This window comes from Corythoichthys intestinalis, chromosome 19 (genome assembly GCF_030265065.1).
Source record: "Corythoichthys intestinalis isolate RoL2023-P3 chromosome 19, ASM3026506v1, whole genome shotgun sequence".
Classification (NCBI taxonomy): Eukaryota; Metazoa; Chordata; class Actinopteri; order Syngnathiformes; family Syngnathidae; genus Corythoichthys; species Corythoichthys intestinalis.
The window spans coordinates 39,717,300-39,736,249 of NC_080413.1; the positions used below are offsets into that span (position 1 = coordinate 39,717,300).

Below are 18,950 nucleotides of genomic sequence, written 5' to 3' on the forward strand. Positions count from 1 at the left end.
CACACAACATGTGAGCATGAGGGCCCCTCGGTCTCCTTGGATCATACCCCAGCCTGCGGACGGTGCCCACTCAATGGTGGGAGGTTGCTCCATGTGTACTACATTTTAAAGTAGTTGAACCAGCAAAGTGAAGTCTGTCAGTAACTTCTCAAATGGTAGAGTATTCAAGCACTGCCGTAACCCGGACTTGAATCTGGGTTCCTGTGGCCACAACGCAGAGTACTAACTACTATACGATCACGGTACTGGCTTACATGAGTTAATTGAAGCGTCTAGTACTGGAATGTCTGCCCAACGGTGTAACCGACAGCCAAGCCAAAGTGCGTTCAGAGCCACAGGCACCTTTAAGAGATCAGGTTCACAAGGTTGCTTTAAACACCTAATGATTGTGAATGCAGTTTTTAGAAGGGAGCATTGATCTCCTCAAGTAGATTGGTTCTATCTTTCCTCAGGATGACTTTGAATCTCAGGAAAAGCCAATGTTTACATCTTCCTCAAATGAATTTAACCTCAAGGATTTTTACCAACTCCCCCATGAAACAACATACGAAATCTTTTGTTCATGTTCTCCAGCTTGTGGAATTTAACCTCAAGAACCCAGTGTTTGAGTTGGACAAAGGAAACCTAGAAACTTACATTTCTCGGTAACAACTACATTTGAAACAGCCGAGTTACCCAGGAGTTAAACCTAGAATTTCCTAATCCATATTCAGGCGCGGTATCCATTGTTAGCCGTATTTGTGGCAGGTTGCTCCATGTCTACTACATCTGAAAATAGTGAAGCAGCCAAGTGAAGTAAGTTAGCAACTTCTCAAATCAGAGTGGACTCTGGCACTGCCTTGACCCAGACTTGAACCGGGGTTCTTGCAGCTACAACACAGAGTACAAACCACTATATGATCATGGAACTGGTTTAGCCGAGTAAATTGAAGCATCGAGCTTCTAGAATTTAACCTCAAGAAACCAGTGTTTGAGTTGAACAAAGGAAACTGAGAAACCACTAAACTTCCAGTTTGGAAGGGAGCATTGATCTTCTCCTGGTGCTGCATCCAGTAGGTGGATGGTGCGATATTGTAAAGCGCTTTGAGCGCCTTGAAAGGTGGAAAAGCGCTATATAAGTATAACCCCATCCATCCATCAAGTAGATTGGTTCTATCTTTCCTCGCGATGACTTAGAATCTCAGGAAAAACCAAAGTTTACATCTACCTCGAATGAATTTAACCTCAAGGATAATTTTTTCCAACTACCCCAGGAAACAACATGTGAAATCTTTCGTTCTTGTTGTCAAGCTTGTGGAATTTAACCTCAAGATCCCAGTGATCCCTGTGTTTGAGTTGGACAAAGAAAACTGAGAAACCCACATTTCTGGGAAACTACTACATACGAAACAGCTGTCGAGCTAGCTAGGAGTCGAACCTAGATTCTCCTGATCCGTAGTCAGGCGCGGTATCCATTGCGCCACTAGCCCTATTTGTGTGCTACATCTGAATTTAGTTGAATCAGAAAAGTGAAGTTAGACGTAACTTCTCAAATCGTAGGGGATTCTAGCACTGCCTTGACCCGGAGTTCCTGCGGCCACAATGCAGAGTACTAAACACGATACGATCACGGTACTGCTTTACCTGAGTTAATTGAAGCGTCTAGTACTAGAATGTCTGCCCAACGGTGTAGCCGACAGCCAAGCCAAAGTGAGTTGAGAGCCACAGGCTCCTTTAAGATACCAACTCCTCCATGAAACAACATGTGAAATGTTTTGTTCATGTTGTCGAGCTTGTGGAATTTAAACTTATGATCTCAGTGTTTGAGCTGGTTGGACAATGGAAACCAAGAAACTACTACATACAAGACAGCCAAAGATCTAGCTACGAGTCAAACCTAGAATCTCCTGATCTGTAGTCAGGTGCGGTATCCATTACGCCACTAGCCCTATCGGTTGAAGGTTGCTCCATGTGTACTACATCTGAAAATAGTCGAACCAGCAAAGTGAAGTCAGTTTGTAACTTCTCAAAATGTAGTGGAGTCCAGCACTGCTGCGACCCGGACTTGAACCGGGGTTCCTGCGGCCACAACGCAGAGTTCTAACCACTAGACGATCGCAGGACTGGGTTACCTGACGTAATTGAAGCGTCTAGTACTGGAATGTCTGCCAAACTGTGTAACCGACAGCCAAGCCAAAGTACGTTCAGAGCCACAGGCACCTTTAAGAGATCAGGTTCACAAGGTTGCTTTAAACATCTAATGATTGTGAATGCAGTTTTTGGAAGGAAACATTGATCTCCTCAAGTAGAAGGGTTCTATCTTTCCTCGGGATGACTTTGAATCTCAGGAAAGAACAATGTTTACATCTACCTCAAATGAATTTAACCTCAGGGATTATTTTTTACCAACTACCCCAGGAAACAACATGTGAAATTTTTCATTCATGTTGTCTAGCTTGTGGAATTTAAGCTCAAGATCCCAGTGATCCCTGTGTTTGAGTTGGACAAAGGAAGCTGAGAAACCTACTTTTCTGGGAAACTACTACATACGAAACAGCCGACGAGCCAGCTAGGAGTCGAACCTAGATTCTTCTGAGCCGTAGTCAGGCGCGGTACCCATTGCACCACTAGCCCTGTTTGTGTACTACATCTGAATTTAGTTGAATCAGAAAAGTGAAGTTAGACGTAACTTCTCAAATCGTAGGGAATTCCAGCACTGTCTTGACCCGGAGTTCCTGCGGCCACAACGTAGAGTACTAACCACGATACGATCACGGGACTGGCTGAGTTAATTGAAGCGTCTAGTACTGGAATGTCAGCCCAACAGTGGAGTCGACAGCCAAGCCAAAGTGCATGTAGAGCCACAGGCCCCTTTAAGATACCAACTACTCCATGAAACAACATGTGAAATCTTTTGTTCATGTTGTCGAGCTTGTGGAATTTAAACTTAAGATCTCAGTGTTTGAGCTGGTTGGACAATGGAAACCGAGAAACTACTACATACAAGACAGCCGAAGAGCTAGCTATGAGTCAAACCTAGAATCTCCTGATCCGTAGTCAGGTGCGGTATCCATTGCCCCACGAGCCCTATCGGTCGAAGGTTGCTCCATGTGTACTACATCTGAAAATAGTCGAACCAGCAAAGTGAAGTCGGTTTGTAACTTCTCAAAATGTAGGGGATTCCAGCACTGCCTTGACCCGGAGTTCCTGCGGCCACAATGTAGAGTACTAACCACGATACGATCACGGGACTGGGTGAGTTAATTGAAGCGTCTAGTACTGGAATGTCAGCCCAACAATGGAGTCGACAGCCAAGCCAAAGTGAGTTGAGAGCCACAGGCCCCTTTAGGATACCAACTCCTCCATGAAACAACATGTGAAATCTTTTGTTCATGTTGTCGAACTTGTGGAATTTAAACTTAAGATCTCAGTGTTTGAACTGGTTGGACAATGGAAACCGAGAAACTACTACATACAAGACAGCCGAAGAGCTAGCTAGGAGACCAACCTAGAATCTCCTGACCTGTAGTCAGGTGCGGTATCCATTGCGCCACGAGCCCTATCGGTTGAAGGTTGCTCCATGTGTAGTACATCTGAAAATAGTCGAACCAGCAAAGTGAAGTCAGTTTGTAACTTCTCAAAATGTAGTGGAGTCCAGCCACAACGCAGAGTACTAACCACTAGACGATCGCAGGACTGGGTTACCTGACGTAATTGAAGCGTCTAGTACTGGAATGTCTGCCCAACGGTGTAACCGACAGCCAAGCCAAAGTACGTTCAGAGCCACAGGCACCTTTAAGAGATCAGGTTCACAAGGTTGCTTTGAACACCTAATGATTGTGAATGCAGTTTTTAAAAGGGAGCATTGATCTCCTCAAGTAGATTGGTTCTATCTTTCCTCAGGATGACTTTGAATCTCAGGAAAAGCAAATGTTTACATCGACCTCGAATGAATTTAACCTCAGGGATAATTTTTTACCAACTACCTCAGGAAACAACATGTGAAATCTTTTGTTCATGCTGTCTAGCTTGTGGAATTTAACCTCAAGATCCCAGTGATGGAGTTGGACAAAGGAAACTGAGAAACCTACATTTCAGGGAAACTACCACATACGAAACTGACAGCGAGCTAGCTAGGAGTCGAACCTAGATTCTACTGATCCGTAGTCAGGCGCGGTATCCATTGCGCCACTAGCCCTATTTGTGTGCTACATCTGAATTAAGTTGAATCAGAAAAGTGAAGTTAGACGTAATTTCTCAAATCGTAGGGGATTCTAGCACTGCCTTGACCCGGAGTTCCTGCGGCCACAATGTAGAGTACTAACCACGATACGATCACGGGACTGGTTGAGTTAATTGAAGCGTCTAGTACTGGAATGTCAGCCCAACAATGGAGTCGACAGCCAAGCCAAAGTGAGTTGAGAGCCACAGGCCCCTTTAAGATACCAACTCCTCCATGAAACAACATGTGAAATGTTTTGTTCATGTTGTCGAGCTTGTGGAATTTAAACTTAAGATCTCAGTGTTTGAGCTGGTTGGACAATGGAAAACACTACATACAAGACAGCCGAAGAGCTAGCTACGAGTCAAACCTAGAATCTCCTGATCCGTAGTCAGGTGCGGTATCCATTGCGCCACTAGTCCTATTTGTGTGCTACATCTGAATTTAGTTGAATCAGAAAAGTGAAGTTAGACGTAACTTCTCAAATCGTAGGGGATTCTAGCACTGCCTTGACCCGGAGTTCCTGCAGCCACAATGCAGAGTACTAAACACGATATGATCACGGTACTGGTTTACCCGAGTTAATTGAAGCATCTGGTACTAGAATGTCTGCCCAACGGTGTAACCGACAGCCAAGCCAAAGTACGTTCAGAGCCACAGGCACCTTTAAGAGATCAGGTTCACAAGGTTGCTTTGAACACCTAATGATTGTGAATGCAGTTTTTAAAAGGGAGCATTGATCTCCTCAAGTAGATTGGTTCTATCTTTCCTCAGGATGACTTTGAATCTCAGGAAAAGCAAATGTTTACATCGACCTCGAATGAATTTAACCTCAGGGATAATATTTTACCAACTACCCCAGGAAACAACATGTGAAATCTTTTGTTCATGCTGTCTAGCTTGTGGAATTTAACCTCAAGATCCCAGTGATGGAGTTGGACAAAGGAAACTGAGAAACAGGTGCGGTATCCATTGCTCCACTAGCCCTATTTGTGTGCTACATCTGAAACTAGGTGAACCACAAAAGTGAAGTCAATTGTAACTTCTCAAATGATAGGGGATTCCAGCACTGCCTTGACCCAGACTTGAACGGGGGTTCCTGCGGCCACAACGTAGAGTACTAACCACGATACGATCACGGCACTGGCTGAGTTAATTGAAGCATCTAGTACTGGAATGTCAGCCCAACAGTGGAGTCGACAGCCAAGCCAAAGTGCGTTCAGAGCCACAGGCACCTTTAAGAGATCAGGTTCACAAGGTTGCTTTAAACATCTAATGATTGTGAATGCAGTTTTTGGAAGGGAGCATTGATCTCCTTAAGTAGATTGGTTCTATCTTTCCTCGGGATGACTTTGAATCTCAGGAAAAGCCAATGTTCACATCGACCTCAAATGAAACAACATGGGAAATCTTTCGCTCATGTTCTCTAGCTTGTGGAATTTAACATCAAGATCCCAGTGTTTGAGTTGGACAAAGGAAACTGAGTAACCTACATTTCTGGGAAACTACTACATACAAAACAGCTGACGAGCTGGCTAGGAGTCGAACGTAGAGTCTCCTGATCCATGGTCAGGTGTGGTATCCATTGCACCACTAGCCCTATTTTTGAAATGTTGCTCCATATGTACTACATCTGAAAATAGGTGAACCAGCAACGTGAAGTCGGTTTCTAACTTCTCAAATCATAGGGGATTCTAGTACTGCCTTGACCCGGAGTTGAACGGGGGTTCCTGCAGCCACAATGTAGAGTACTAACCACGATACGATCCCAGGACTGGCTGAATTAATTGAAGCATCTATTCCTGGAATGTTTGCCCAACGGTGTAACCGACAGCCAAGCCAAAGTGCGTTCAGAGCTCCAGGCACCTTTAAGAGATCAGGTTCACAAGGTTGCTTTAAACCCCTAATGATTGCGAATGCAGATTTTAGAAGGGAGCATTGATCTCCTCAAGTAGATTGGTTCTATCTTTCCTCAGGATGACTTTGAATCTCAGGAAAAGCCAATGTTTACATCTACCTCGAATGAATTTAACCTCAAGGATGATTTTTTACCAACTCCCCCATGAAACAACATGTGAAATCTTTCGTTCAAGTTGTCTAATTTCTGGAATTTAACCTCAAGATCCCAGTGTTTGAGTTGGACAAAGGAAACCTAGAAACTTACATTTCTCGGTAACAACTACATACAAAACAGCCGACTAGTTAGCCAGGAGTTAAACCTACAATTTCCTAATCGATATTCAGGCACAGTATCCATTGTACCGCTAGCCGTATTTGTGTCAGGTTGCTCCGTGTGTACTACATCTGAAAATAGTGAAGCAGCAAAGTAAAGTAAGTTAGCAACCTCTCAAATCAGAGGGGACTCTGGCACTGCCTTGACCCAGACTTGAACCGGGGTTCCTGCGGCCACAACACAGAGTACTAACCACTATATGATCACAGAACTAGTTTAGCCGAGTTCATTGAAGCATCAAGCTTCTATAATTTAACCTCAAGATTCCAAGTGTTTGTAGAGGATTCCAACACTGCTGTGACCCGGGGTTCCTGTGGCCACAAAGCAGAGTACTAACCACTCTACGATCACGGAACTGGTTGAGCCGAGTTAATCGAATTATCGAGCTTCTAGAATTTAACCTTAAGATCCCAGTGTTTGAGTTGGACAAAGGAAACCGAGAAACCACTACATACAAGACAGCCAACGAGCTAGCTAGGAGTTGAACCTAGAATCTCCTGATCCGTAGTCAGGCGCAGTACCCATTGCGCCGCTACCCCTATTTTTCAATGGTTGTTCCAAATGTACTCCATCTGAAAAAAGTTGAACCAGCAAAGTGAAGTCTGTAACTTCTCAAAATGTAGTGGATTCCAGCACTGCTGTGACCAGGGGTTCCTGCGGCCGCAGCGCAGAGTACTAACCACTATACGATCACAGCACTAGGTTGCCTCTCCTAATCCGCAAACACATGTAGACTGGTTGGGCGAACACCCATGCACCCTCGAGGACCCCGCCAAGGGTGTAGAGCTGGTCCACTGTTTCACAGCTCTGTGTAATTGCTATTTGTAATTGTACTTGCAGTCTTTATGAAGGATTTAGCATAGGTTTTTGGGCTGTGGAACGAATTATTTGAATTATAATGTAATCTTATGGGAAAATCCAGCTCGATGTACGACCATTTCGACAAACCATGTGGGGGAATGAATTAAAATTTGTGTGTATGCTTCAGGTTCCAATGCTGATATGTTGAATGTTGCCTTTTCTGAGCTGTACATAACCACACAGCTTGCCTGACTGGAGTAAGAAAGTACAGTAATTCTATTATCAGTGTGCTGTTCCAAAACAGGATGACGTGTATTGTCAGTTACTGTATTGAAGTTCATTCAATCAAATGTGTTTATTTAATTTATGGAATCATTTGATTGTGGCCCTGTCTTCCTATGCCACTGCAGGCACTGCGGGTACAGTAAAGCGGATCAAGAAGGAGACGAGGACCTTTACTTTCAGTGTGAGTGCAATACAGTCTTTGTTTATTTACAAAAAAATGTCATAGATTGCTTTGGAGACTAGTAGAACCTACGAGGAAGAAGCACAAAAAGATTAAAAGCCAGACTGTGAAAAGGTTGCTATGTCCTAAGTCAGGGGTGGGCAAGGCGTCCCACTACGTCAAGGGCCGTAGTGGGTCCTGGTCTTTGTTACGACTGATCCAGCACAGACAATTTAACCAATGAGGGATCCGAGGAAACAAGAAGCACCTGACTGCAATCAACTGACTGCACATGTAAGTCACCAGATTGGTGAAAAGGCTCTTGATGGGTTGCAGCAAAAACCCGCACCCACTGCGGCCCTTTGTGGAATAATTTGCCCACCCGTGTCTAAGTGCTGCTTCCAAGCAAATTCCATAGACTTCATAATGTATTGAAGGGACACGGGGCCGATTCATATGCGGCATATCTCCGTCAAAGCTGACCGAGTGGAAACACAGACAAAGCATTTTCCGTTAAAAATTCTTGTGAATAAATGCTTAAATCCCTGAATTCTTTATAGAGATGGATGTAAAACAGTCTCGATTCTTGGTTTAATAAAAAAAAAAACAAAAAGCAAAAAAAAAACCGGGCAAGCCAATTACCATTTACTTTACGTAAATATGTCAAATGTGCTGCTAGTTAATTGACTGCGGCGGCCCCCTTAGTACAACAAAGAGCTTTTTCTGTATAAAATTCATGTGAATAAATGCTTAAATCACTGAATTCTTTATACAGTGCTGGCCGAACGTATTGGCACGTATTGGGCCAGACAAAATTATTGGCTCCCTCAGCCTAATACCCCAATACAACCTTTTGACAAAATATTTGCAAACAACCACTTCCGTTATCCATCAATGAGTTTCTTACAATGCTCTCTTGGAATTTTGGACCATTTTTCTTTGGCCAACTGCTCCAGGTCTCTGAGTTTTAAAGGGTGCCTTCTCCAAACTGCCATTTTCCAGATCTCTCTACAGGTGTTCTATGGGATTCAGGTCTGGACTCATTGCTGCCCACTTTAGAAGGCTCCAGTGCTTTCTCTCAAACCATTTTCTGGTGCTATTTGAAGTGTGTTTTGGGTCATTGTCCTTCTGGAAGACCCACGACCTCTGAGGGAGACCCAGCTTTCTCACACTGGGCCTTACATTATGCTGCAAAATTTGTTGGTAGTCTTCAGACTCCATAATGCTATGCACATGGTCAAGCAGTCCAGTGCCAGGGGCAGTAAAGCAACCCCAAAACATCGGGGTACCTCCGCCACGTTTGACTGTGGGGACAGTGTTCTTTTCTTTGAAGGCCTCATTTTTTTCCCTGTAACTCTATGTTGATGCCTTTCCCCAAAAGCTCTACTTTTGTCTCAAATGACCAGAGATCATTCTTTCAAAACATTTTTGGCTTTCTCAAGTAAGTTTTTGCAAACTCCAACCTGGCTTTTTTATGTCTCTGGGTCAGAAGTGGGGTCTTCCTGGGTATCCTACCATAGAATCCCTTTGCATTCAGATACAGACGGATAGTATGGGTTGACACTGTTGTACCCTCGACAACTTGAACTTGTTCGGATGTTAGTCAAGGTTCTTTATCCACCATCCAAACAATATTTCGTTGAAATCTGTCGTCAATTTTTCTTTTCCGTCCACATCTAGGGAGGTTAGCCATGGGCTTTACACTTATTGATGACACTGCGCACGGTAGACACAGGAACATTCAGGTCTTTAGAGATGTGCTTGTAGCCTTGAGATTGCCGATGCTTCCTCACAACTTTGCTTCTCAAATCCTTCGACTGTTCTTTGGTCTTCTTTCTTCTCCATTTCTTATCCATGCTCAATTTGGTACAAACAAGGACACAGGACAGAGGTTGAATCAACTATAATCCATTTTAACTGGCTGCACATGTGATTTAGTTATATCCACCACCTACTATGTGCCACAGGTAAATGACAGATGCTGTTAATTACACAAATTAGAGAAGCATCACCGTAGACTTGGCATCATGTAATTTTTCAAAGGGTGCCAATACTTTTGTCCGGTCCATGTTTGGAGTTTTGTGTAAAATGATAATGTTTTTTTTTTTTCTCATTCTCTTTTGTGTTTTTTCATTGCAAGCGAAATAAAGATATTACGACCAAAGCATTTGTAATTGCAATCCTTTTCTGGGAAAAAATTGAGCATTCTGGGTGCTAATACCTTTGGCCAGCACTACAGATATGGACGTAAAACAGTCTCGATTCTTGGTAAAAACAAACAAAAAACAAAGGGCTGTTAGCATTTATTATACATAAATATGTCGAATGTGCTGCTAGTTAAGTCACTGTGGCGGCCCCCTTAGTACAACAAAGTGCTTTTTCCGTTGAAAATTCTTGTGAATAAATGCTTAAATCCCTGTATTCTTTATAGATATGGACGTAAAAGAGTATCGATTCTTGGTTAAAAGCAAAAAAACCGAGCAGGTAGCATTTATTTTACATAAATCTTGTGAAGTATGCTGTAGCGGCTAATTTCTCCAACTGATTTTTTTCACATCGTTTCAAAATGCATGCATGATACGAAAAATATAACCTTGAATCCTCAAACAAATTCCTCCTGAGACAATCCTTCCTGTTTGTATGTGGTACAGCTTTCGTACTTTTTTAAACATAAATCCGGCGTTGGATCGCAGCATGTGTCGCTGCGACCAACTGCGAATAACTGATGTGGATTGTGGGATGGCCCCTTACTTGAAGGCGTGGCGCACTGAAGGTTGAGTCTGACTCGTCAATATCATTATGAAGTCTATGCAAATTCCTATAGGATTTTTTCCCCCCAAACACCACCTCCTAATAGTGCCCGTCAAACAGCTTCCTCCTTTGAAACAGTTTAAAAGTGACTGCTGTGCTGTCTCTTACTGTTAAAGGTGCTATGAAATGGGGAGCATGTCTAAAAATTACTTAACTGAAGTAATTTTATATGTAGAAAACGAATTTGGCACTCAAATCTTTTTTACCATTTAAGTTCCACACAATGCATCAGGGAACACCCACTTTTTTCCAGCAATATTAATGGATTTCGGGTGCTGCGCTAGCCTATAAATTTCATTTCACTTCCCAAATATTAATGTGTTTATCTGCTATATGATGTTTAACTGAAATTTTCGTTCCAAACAATCAGTGATTTACAAAGAAAAATCTAAAAAAAAAAAACTATATGGGGCACCCAAATTTTTTGCATACCACTGTATACATACTACTGTACTCATATCAGTAAAATTATTGATTTCAAAATGAAATTCAAAGCAGTACATCTCTTTACTAGTAGGGACTGTACACAATTTTGACTGTTATCGCCTTTCCTATTGGTTCTGATTTCCCCTAATCCACTTTATTGACCTCTATCAGCATTGTTTTAAAACTGTTTACATCTGCATCACAATGCATCCAAGACTTGATTATTACAACCCTAGATGAGTGGAAGGGGTGACGGCGATACTGATGCATTAAAGGGATCCACGGATAGAAAGACTTGTAGTTCTTAAAAGATAAATGTTAGTAAAAGTTATTATATTTTTTGATATTGAAACCACTCTTGATGTTTTCATTTTTATACAATTTGAAAATTTATTTTGACTAGCAGGCCGCCATTGTTGTTGATGTCGCAGGGCAGTGACGTCACAGGGCCACGCTGCCAGAATTCCACCTGTCACTCTAAAAAAAAAAAAAAAAAAAAAGTATCACTTTTTATATATGTAAGGTAGTGATTTGAATATGCCACAATGTGTCAATGGCGAGTTTTACATGAATTAGGGATCAAGCCAATGAGTTCGTTTTTTCCATTGATTGATGCTGTAGTTTCTTTAATCCACAGTGGGAGAGAGACAGCAGAGTGGACACAGCGTTCAGATTCGTAACTTGGACCGTGCCGTTTATTGGCATAAGTTTCGGCAACTCTTTCACAACACACATAATTGTCATAAAGTGAAAATACTACAAAACTAATACTCATATCTCTAACCCTAACCCTATTCTCACACAGTTAACACAACAATGCAAAGAGAACTGGCATACACAATCAAAATAGATGCGCAAAATACACATAAAACTTAGTCAGACTTTGGTCAAACTATATTTAAACATTATAGCAACTCCTTTAGCTCAACAAATACACTGGATGGCAATATTTAGTTGCAATACACAAACTATGATGCAGGGAGCCATTTTCAGGAGTCTTGTGAAGACAACACTCAAATGAACGAATCACAATACACCCAGTGTAAAAAAAAAAAAAAAAAAAAAAACGGAGCTACGGCGTCAGTCCAAGGACAAAACGCACTCATTGGCTTGATGTCTTACTAATGTAAAACTCGCCATTGACACCTTGTGGTTTATTTAAATCACTACGTTACATAGTTAGAGTGACTGGGAAGTACGACATCGTGGCCCTGTGACATCACCGCCCTGCAACGTCAACAACAATGGCGAGCTACGGGTTTATTTTATTTCTTTAAAACTTTACAAAATTTATTAAAACGAAAACATTAAGAGGGGTTTTAATACCAAATTATTATTACTTGTACTAACATTTATCTTTTAAGAACTACATGTCTTTTTATCCGTGGTTCCCTTTAATAAATAGATGGATGGATCGACTGATTAATCGTAAACCGAGCTGTCACCTTGTGGCACCTTCAAGCATCCGGGAATTGCACCTAAGAATGAGCCAGACTTGTGGAGCTCCAGAATTCTCCCCCTGATTTCCTGGGCGATTTCATTTCATTTTCTCATGAATTCAAACAAGGAAGCACACTGTTTGAGGTGCTGCCCAGATGTGCCGTCAATTAATTCACATGTGGTCAGTTAACCTGTCAGGAGCTTCCAAAGCCATGACCTCATCATTTGGACTTTCTCATGTTCTTTAAATATATTTTTGTAGATGTCAAACTTGGCATTTAAAAAAAAAAAAAAAAAATCGAACAAATTCACTCTCTCATTATTGTTGTATTCAACACAATTAAGTAATTTCGGTAATACTGACACCTGAAACAGGAGAGGTGAGACAAAAAATGAAATTTTTTTGCTTAGTGTATGTAAAGCTGTCCTTTATCCATGACAGACGAGAGTCTGCTCCTCAGTCATAAGGTTACAGTCCAGCCAGATCCAACGTTGCCATTACAGGGCAGTGTATCCGCCATCATTAAACAAAATCCGATACTTTTGGATTTTTGGATAGTTAATTTTGGAGTACTTAAAGGTTAATTCCGATTTACGCGAAATTCTGTTTATGTCGCCAGCATAGGAACGGAAGTCGTTCGTAACCCATGGACTACTCGTAATCCAATTATAATGTATTCTTATAGGAAAATCCCGCTGGACATACGACCATTTTGACTTACAAACCAGGTCCTGGAACGAATTAAATTCGTATGTAGAGGTACCACTGTATACGGAGTCCTCAGGTTACAACGTTTCAACTTTAGACGCCTTAGTTTTTGCTTAGCTAGTACGGAGTGCTTGTCTGTGTTTGTACACCTTTTCTCACAATATGGCCCCAAAGAAGACAGCTGTCCTTTCAAGGTTCAGCCAAAAGAATAGCAATTACTATGGAAATCAAGCTTAACATCATATAAAGAAATTAGAAAGGGGAGGGTCATCGGTAAAGATATGCTACGTTAAACCTTTGCGTGAAAACGCCTCGCTTGTCCTATCGTTCTGTTGAAATCGTTCTATCATTAAGTTGTCTATTGATCTCAAACACATAATCTATCCTACCCATAACAACGGTAGTAGCACCTTTATCTGCAGGTTTTATTACAACTGAAGAATCAGCTTGTAATTGTGTATTTGCATTATTAGGATACAGTATATTTTCATTACATTAGTGGAAGATTTGTTTAAAATGTCTTTTGGCAATCTTTTGGTTTTTTTTACAGGCTGAAACCATTTCAATATGCCACATGGGAGTTTGTTTTACTACTATTGTGGTTGTTTGTATTGGGTTGTTTATTCAGAGAATGCTGCTGTATATAAAAAAGGTTTAGGTGGGAGAGGAAGAAAAAAAACATCAGAGAAAAGGGTGGTGCATTTCCCTCTAACCGATTCTTGCTTATTTCCATTATTTTTATTATTTAGTTAAATTTCCAGGAACCAAAACATATATTCACCCTAAAAACAATCAGGACCCGAACAGAGCTGTTCATCAATTTGCCAAGGAGCTGGATGCATCATACATTCAGATTGAACAAGTTATTGGAGCAGGTGAGTCTGTCGATTTTGTTTTTACAAGTTGCTGCGATACTACGAGTTACGAATGAGTTCCAATTCTACGCTGTCAACGTAACCAGAATATCCGCGAAAGTCTGATTTCACCGTTAAGGTTAAATTTTACTTAAAAATACGTAAAACTAAAAGAATTTTAAAAAATTAATAAATAAGATGCTGTACTTAGCATTACTGCCGAGAGGTGGATGGAGTGTTACTGTTTTCATTGGTTTATTAGCAAACAAAAGCATGAGACACGACTTCTGTGATGCCAACAAAATGAAGCCAAACAGCCTCCCCTCTGTCTCTCACTCGAGGGGGCAGCCAGAAAACATAAATCTCAACACGTCAACATTTAAAGTGCGTATGACACCAGAAAGCATGTTTATTTCATATTTCACCTGGTGTTTTATATGCTCCTGAATGAAATGGACCGCTTGGATGTGTGTGGAAGCAATCGTTTTATATATTCAACTTTTGAACCCCGCGCCATGAAAATGAGTTATTTCCGGCTCCAGTCTCGTGTTTAGGACGAATGCGAATGTGACGTCACCTGAGTCAGCATCTCACAGTGCCGGGAGAGCACTATACTCCGCTTATTGCCCTCTTCATGTGCCTGGCATTCTGTCAAATTTTCCATCCGATCAGAAATTGTAACTTTGTGTTGGCCGCGAATACAGCGATTGCAAAGTAAACACTACGAACTTTCTTTAAATAAAGGACTATTTACTTACGTTTCATCATGGATGGGCATGTAGAAAAGCTCTCCTCAGACACATTCTGCCATGTTAGCTGCACAACAACTGCAGCCGCTCACCTATGACTCTCTCGCTGTTTACATCTTCGCCGTGTAGTAAAGCATTCTTTTACGCACAATTTGTGTTGACCATGTGGCAGCTACGCGCTCCTGAGACGTCGGCCGGCGGACATTGTCCAGCTGCTTCCCCGCAAACGAGCCCTCTGCCCTCAGCAGGGGAACGACGAGCTCTAACTCGTTCGCCGCCTGGCAGGTTGCTGATCAGCGAAGACAATCAACAACCCCGCCGCCTTGTGAAACGATCCGGGCTAGTTTTGTGTGATTTTTCGCTTTGAGGACTTTGAAACATCATTCGGTTCGGGTCAGCATGTCAGCTAGCTGTCACGCCTCTTGATTTGTTTACTTTGTCCGAAGCCGGGGCAGGCAAATGACAAAAGCCCGACTAACTACGGTGGCATAAAATATCATTCGGGAGGTGCGACAGTAAATGGGAAGTCGGCAGTTTTGACTATTATGGAGTAATTTTGCCATGTCGTACTGAATAAATGCATTTTTATTATTTCATATTCCATTTAGCACAAGACTGTAATTTGTCATGACCATACCATTTATTTAGCTATTGGGGAAAAACACCTGGATAAAAAGTAGTAGAGTAGAGAGAGTGAAACTATGACATTTTGCGGCTCTCTTCGTCTTATTTTCCTCGTTCTGAATAATTCCACCTCAAGGGGCTGAATAGTAAAACAGATGAAACCATGACCCTGCCGACGTCATCCTCCTGTTGGGGACGCTAGAGACCTATAATGGAAGGCATAGCAGATTAAAAGACTAATTTCCCGTCATCTGCACTTTGCCAAATTGTTGAATATAGTCGAATCGTCTCAAAATATGATTCTAATTCACATAATAATGCTATTTCAGACTTTTTTTCTCCTGTCATACGCACTTTAAACCTGAATCATACATGCAACCTGATTGGTTATATTATTGTCCTTATTTTTATGTTACATCACGTAAGGGCTGTGTCAACACAAAACCGCTTTTGGCGACAAGTGAGGTGTTTTCGCGCAACAGTTCAGCTTTGGCCTGAACGCAGCATATCTTGACAGATATTTGTCAATGTCTCTGTCTAGAAGGCCCAGCTTTCTGTGGAGGTAGATTTGTGTCTTTATTATTCTCTCCTAAAAGAAGTTTGCTCAATATAAAAAAAAAAATGCTGCAATCAAAAAATGTGTTTAAATGCAAAAATAAATTTGAGACTCAAAAAAAAAAAAAAAAAAAAAAAAACGTTTTGAAACTATTTTTGTTTGAGTGAAGGAATGTGCGTTTGGGCCAGATTTTGGCCAGCACATTTGTGTCTTTATAATTCAATCAAATAATGAGTTGCTTCGCTTCAAACAAAAAAATGTCAAAAGAAAAATCACTTGAATAAAAGAAAATGTTTTTCAATTATATAAAGTTTTTGAATATTTGAGAATCAAAAATTTGGATTTAAACATTTAATTCTGCATTGAAATGTTTTCTTTGATTGAAGTAGTACTTTTTGTGTTTGGGCCATATTATGGGTAGGACATTTGTGTCTAAATCATTCAATCCCAAAAATGGTTTCAATCAAAGAAAATTTTCATTTGCAAAAATAAAATGACCCTCCCCAAATATGTGTGTGTGTGTGTGTGTGTATATATATATATATTTATATAGATGTTGTTGTTTTTTTTGGGGGGTGGGGGCGTATTGGTCAGACATGCCCTCCACCAAAATATTATTTTTTGATTGAATGATAAAAGACACAAATGTCCTAGCCAAAATGTGGTCCAAATGCAAAACAACATTACTTCAATCAAAAATAGTTTCGTTCGAAAAAAAATGTATTCAATCAAAAAAAAAAAGTTTTCTAACACTTTCACAGTGTGAGTGTACCTCAGTGAAGCATTACAGCATTACTAAAGACAAGCATTTTTCTACGTTATTCTTGTTTTAAAATAATTCACATTGTGAAAGTGGCACGATGGGACAGTAACATGTTCTGAACTTTTTAAAATTTTTTAAAAATATATACGGTACTATTTTTTTCAGTATTTACCGTATTGGCCCAAATATAAGACGGCCCTGATTTTAAGACAACTCCCTCTTTTTCAAGACTCAAGTTTGGAAAAAAAAGACTTTTTGAGCACCAAATTAATTTTTATAGAGAAAGTAATTACAGTACATCAGAAACAAATGATAATAACAATATATTTGAGAGAAAAAGCATGTTATTTTGCCTCCTTCAAATCTTAATATCTGAACATATAAATATGTAAACTAAAGTGCAATCACATTCGTAAATGAATGGCTTCTGGTTTTTGAAATGTAAATAAATATTGTGATAAAACAACAAAATTGCAATAACTGCATTAACCATCAAAGTGAAGTCTAACTGTAACTGTAGTCTTGAAACAAATCTGAATAAGGAAAAACATTGCAATAAAATAATACAAACTGGTTAAACTAGTAGCTGAGATCTGTCATGACCAGTGTTGGGAATAACGCCGTTACAACGCCGTTAACGTTACTGACGGGTCAAAAGCAGTGCGTTACTTACTCTGAATAAATTGAAGAAACTACCAGCCGTAGCGAGTCTACTCTGCTCTGTTTATTTGTCATCCAAGACTTGGGGTGCGTTCAGGTTCGAGAATAGCGCACGTGTTTTGATTTGTTTGTGCTTTTTCTTAGCAAAGATATACCACACAGGATGTGCTGGCACTCTGTTTCTTTAATAGCACATATAACTTCAACATTAACACAAACGTACGGCTCTCGGCAGGCCGTGTCACTAACTCACTCCCGCATCATGTGAGCAAAACAATATTGGCGCCGTGTGCACTTTAGGGTGCCTCGGATCATTCTGTATCAGAATATTACAGCACGTACTTCTTATGACTCCAGGCTGTTTGTCCCTGCTTATTCGATTAGACAACGCTTTCCAAAGCTTGCTAACGTTTCTGTGTTTGCTACACCTGAATGCTAGCCTCGTTCCCATTCCCCTCTGTCAGCCAGCAAGAATGCTGCTTCCATCTTGAGGACGGCAGACGCTTTGAGGGTGACGGGAGGAGTAGGGGGACAAGGCTACCTGAATGCACCACCTGGATAGATGCGATGGAAGTTATTGTGATTGGCTGAGGGTTAGAGTCATGTGTCATGGTAAGCCAATCAGAGCCGGTGTTTTAACACACAAACCGGAACAGCGCGTTCGGCAAACACGCACACGCAAAACAGATGCAGAGGGATATGATGGCAGAGCATTCAGAGGAAAATTTGTCCTTTACGAGGTGGAGATATAAACACTATTTCATTCAAAATACTTGAAGTACAGTAGGCTATGTCTACTTGACCAGTTGTCTCAGGTTGTGAGGGTTAGATTTAATTGATTAAACCCACTTTATATTGTTTACTGCTGATTGTTATTTTATTATATTGTTTACTGTTTATTTTTGTTGCACTTCAAGTGTAGGATAAATCTGTTGCTGGTGAGGTGCAATAAATATTACAAGGTTCTATAACACAACTACCTGTCTGTTCTTCTCTATTCAACTGACTCGAATACTGCTAAAAAAAAATTCAAATTCTTTGACATACAGCAGCTTCTTTTTAAAGTAACGGAAATAATTACTTTCCCTGGTAAATAGTTACTTTTACTATGGAGTAATTCAGTTACGAACTCTTACTTTTTGGAAGAAGTAGTGAGTAACTATTACTAATTACTTTTTTAAAGTAACGTGCCCAACACTGGTCATGACAGAACATCGCTTCAATGATATCTGGCACCATCTAACGTCGTGAATGGGTATAATGTCTAGGCCTCGAATATAAGACGACCCCCACTTTTTCAATGTAATTTCAATGCAAAAAAACACCGTCTTATATTCGAGCCAATACGGTAATCAAGACTCGGGAAGATTCTCAAAATCAGGTGACTCGGGTGCAAAAATTTGCGCTCGGGACATCCCTACTTGGAACATGTTTGTCCTTGAAATAATGTGACTGATCTTATGAGTCGCATCAACACAGTCAGTATAAAAGTCAGTCCTTTGCTTTTCAGTTTAATATTTTTTATTAGAGCCTAAAATACAAGAATGAAATCTAGCAATTTTTCGTTTTTATTTTTTGCATGTACGCTGTATTTTTTCCCCAATTTTTAAAAAGGAATGATTAATTTGTTTTGTCCTTTTTCTTGACCTTCAACAAGTGTCACCTTCGCTGCCTTTAC

General features: G+C 40.7%; 1 protein-coding gene and 1 non-coding gene across 4 annotated transcripts in view; one reads left to right on the forward strand and one right to left on the reverse strand.

The window, feature by feature from the left end:
- epha7 (eph receptor A7) overlaps positions 1–18,950 on the forward strand; it is an 88,442-nt gene that overhangs the window by 35,196 nt on the left and 34,296 nt on the right. For all 3 annotated transcript variants that reach the window (XM_057822467.1, XM_057822466.1, XM_057822468.1), the window contains 2 exons: positions 7,646–7,701; positions 13,816–13,941. In XM_057822467.1, coding sequence (XP_057678450.1) covers positions 7,646–7,701; positions 13,816–13,941 — 182 coding nt within the window. The remainder of the gene's footprint in view (positions 1–7,645; positions 7,702–13,815; positions 13,942–18,950) is intronic.
- Positions 1,397–1,469, reverse strand: trnar-acg (transfer RNA arginine (anticodon ACG)). The gene has a single exon. It is a non-coding gene; the product is annotated as a tRNA-Arg (tRNA).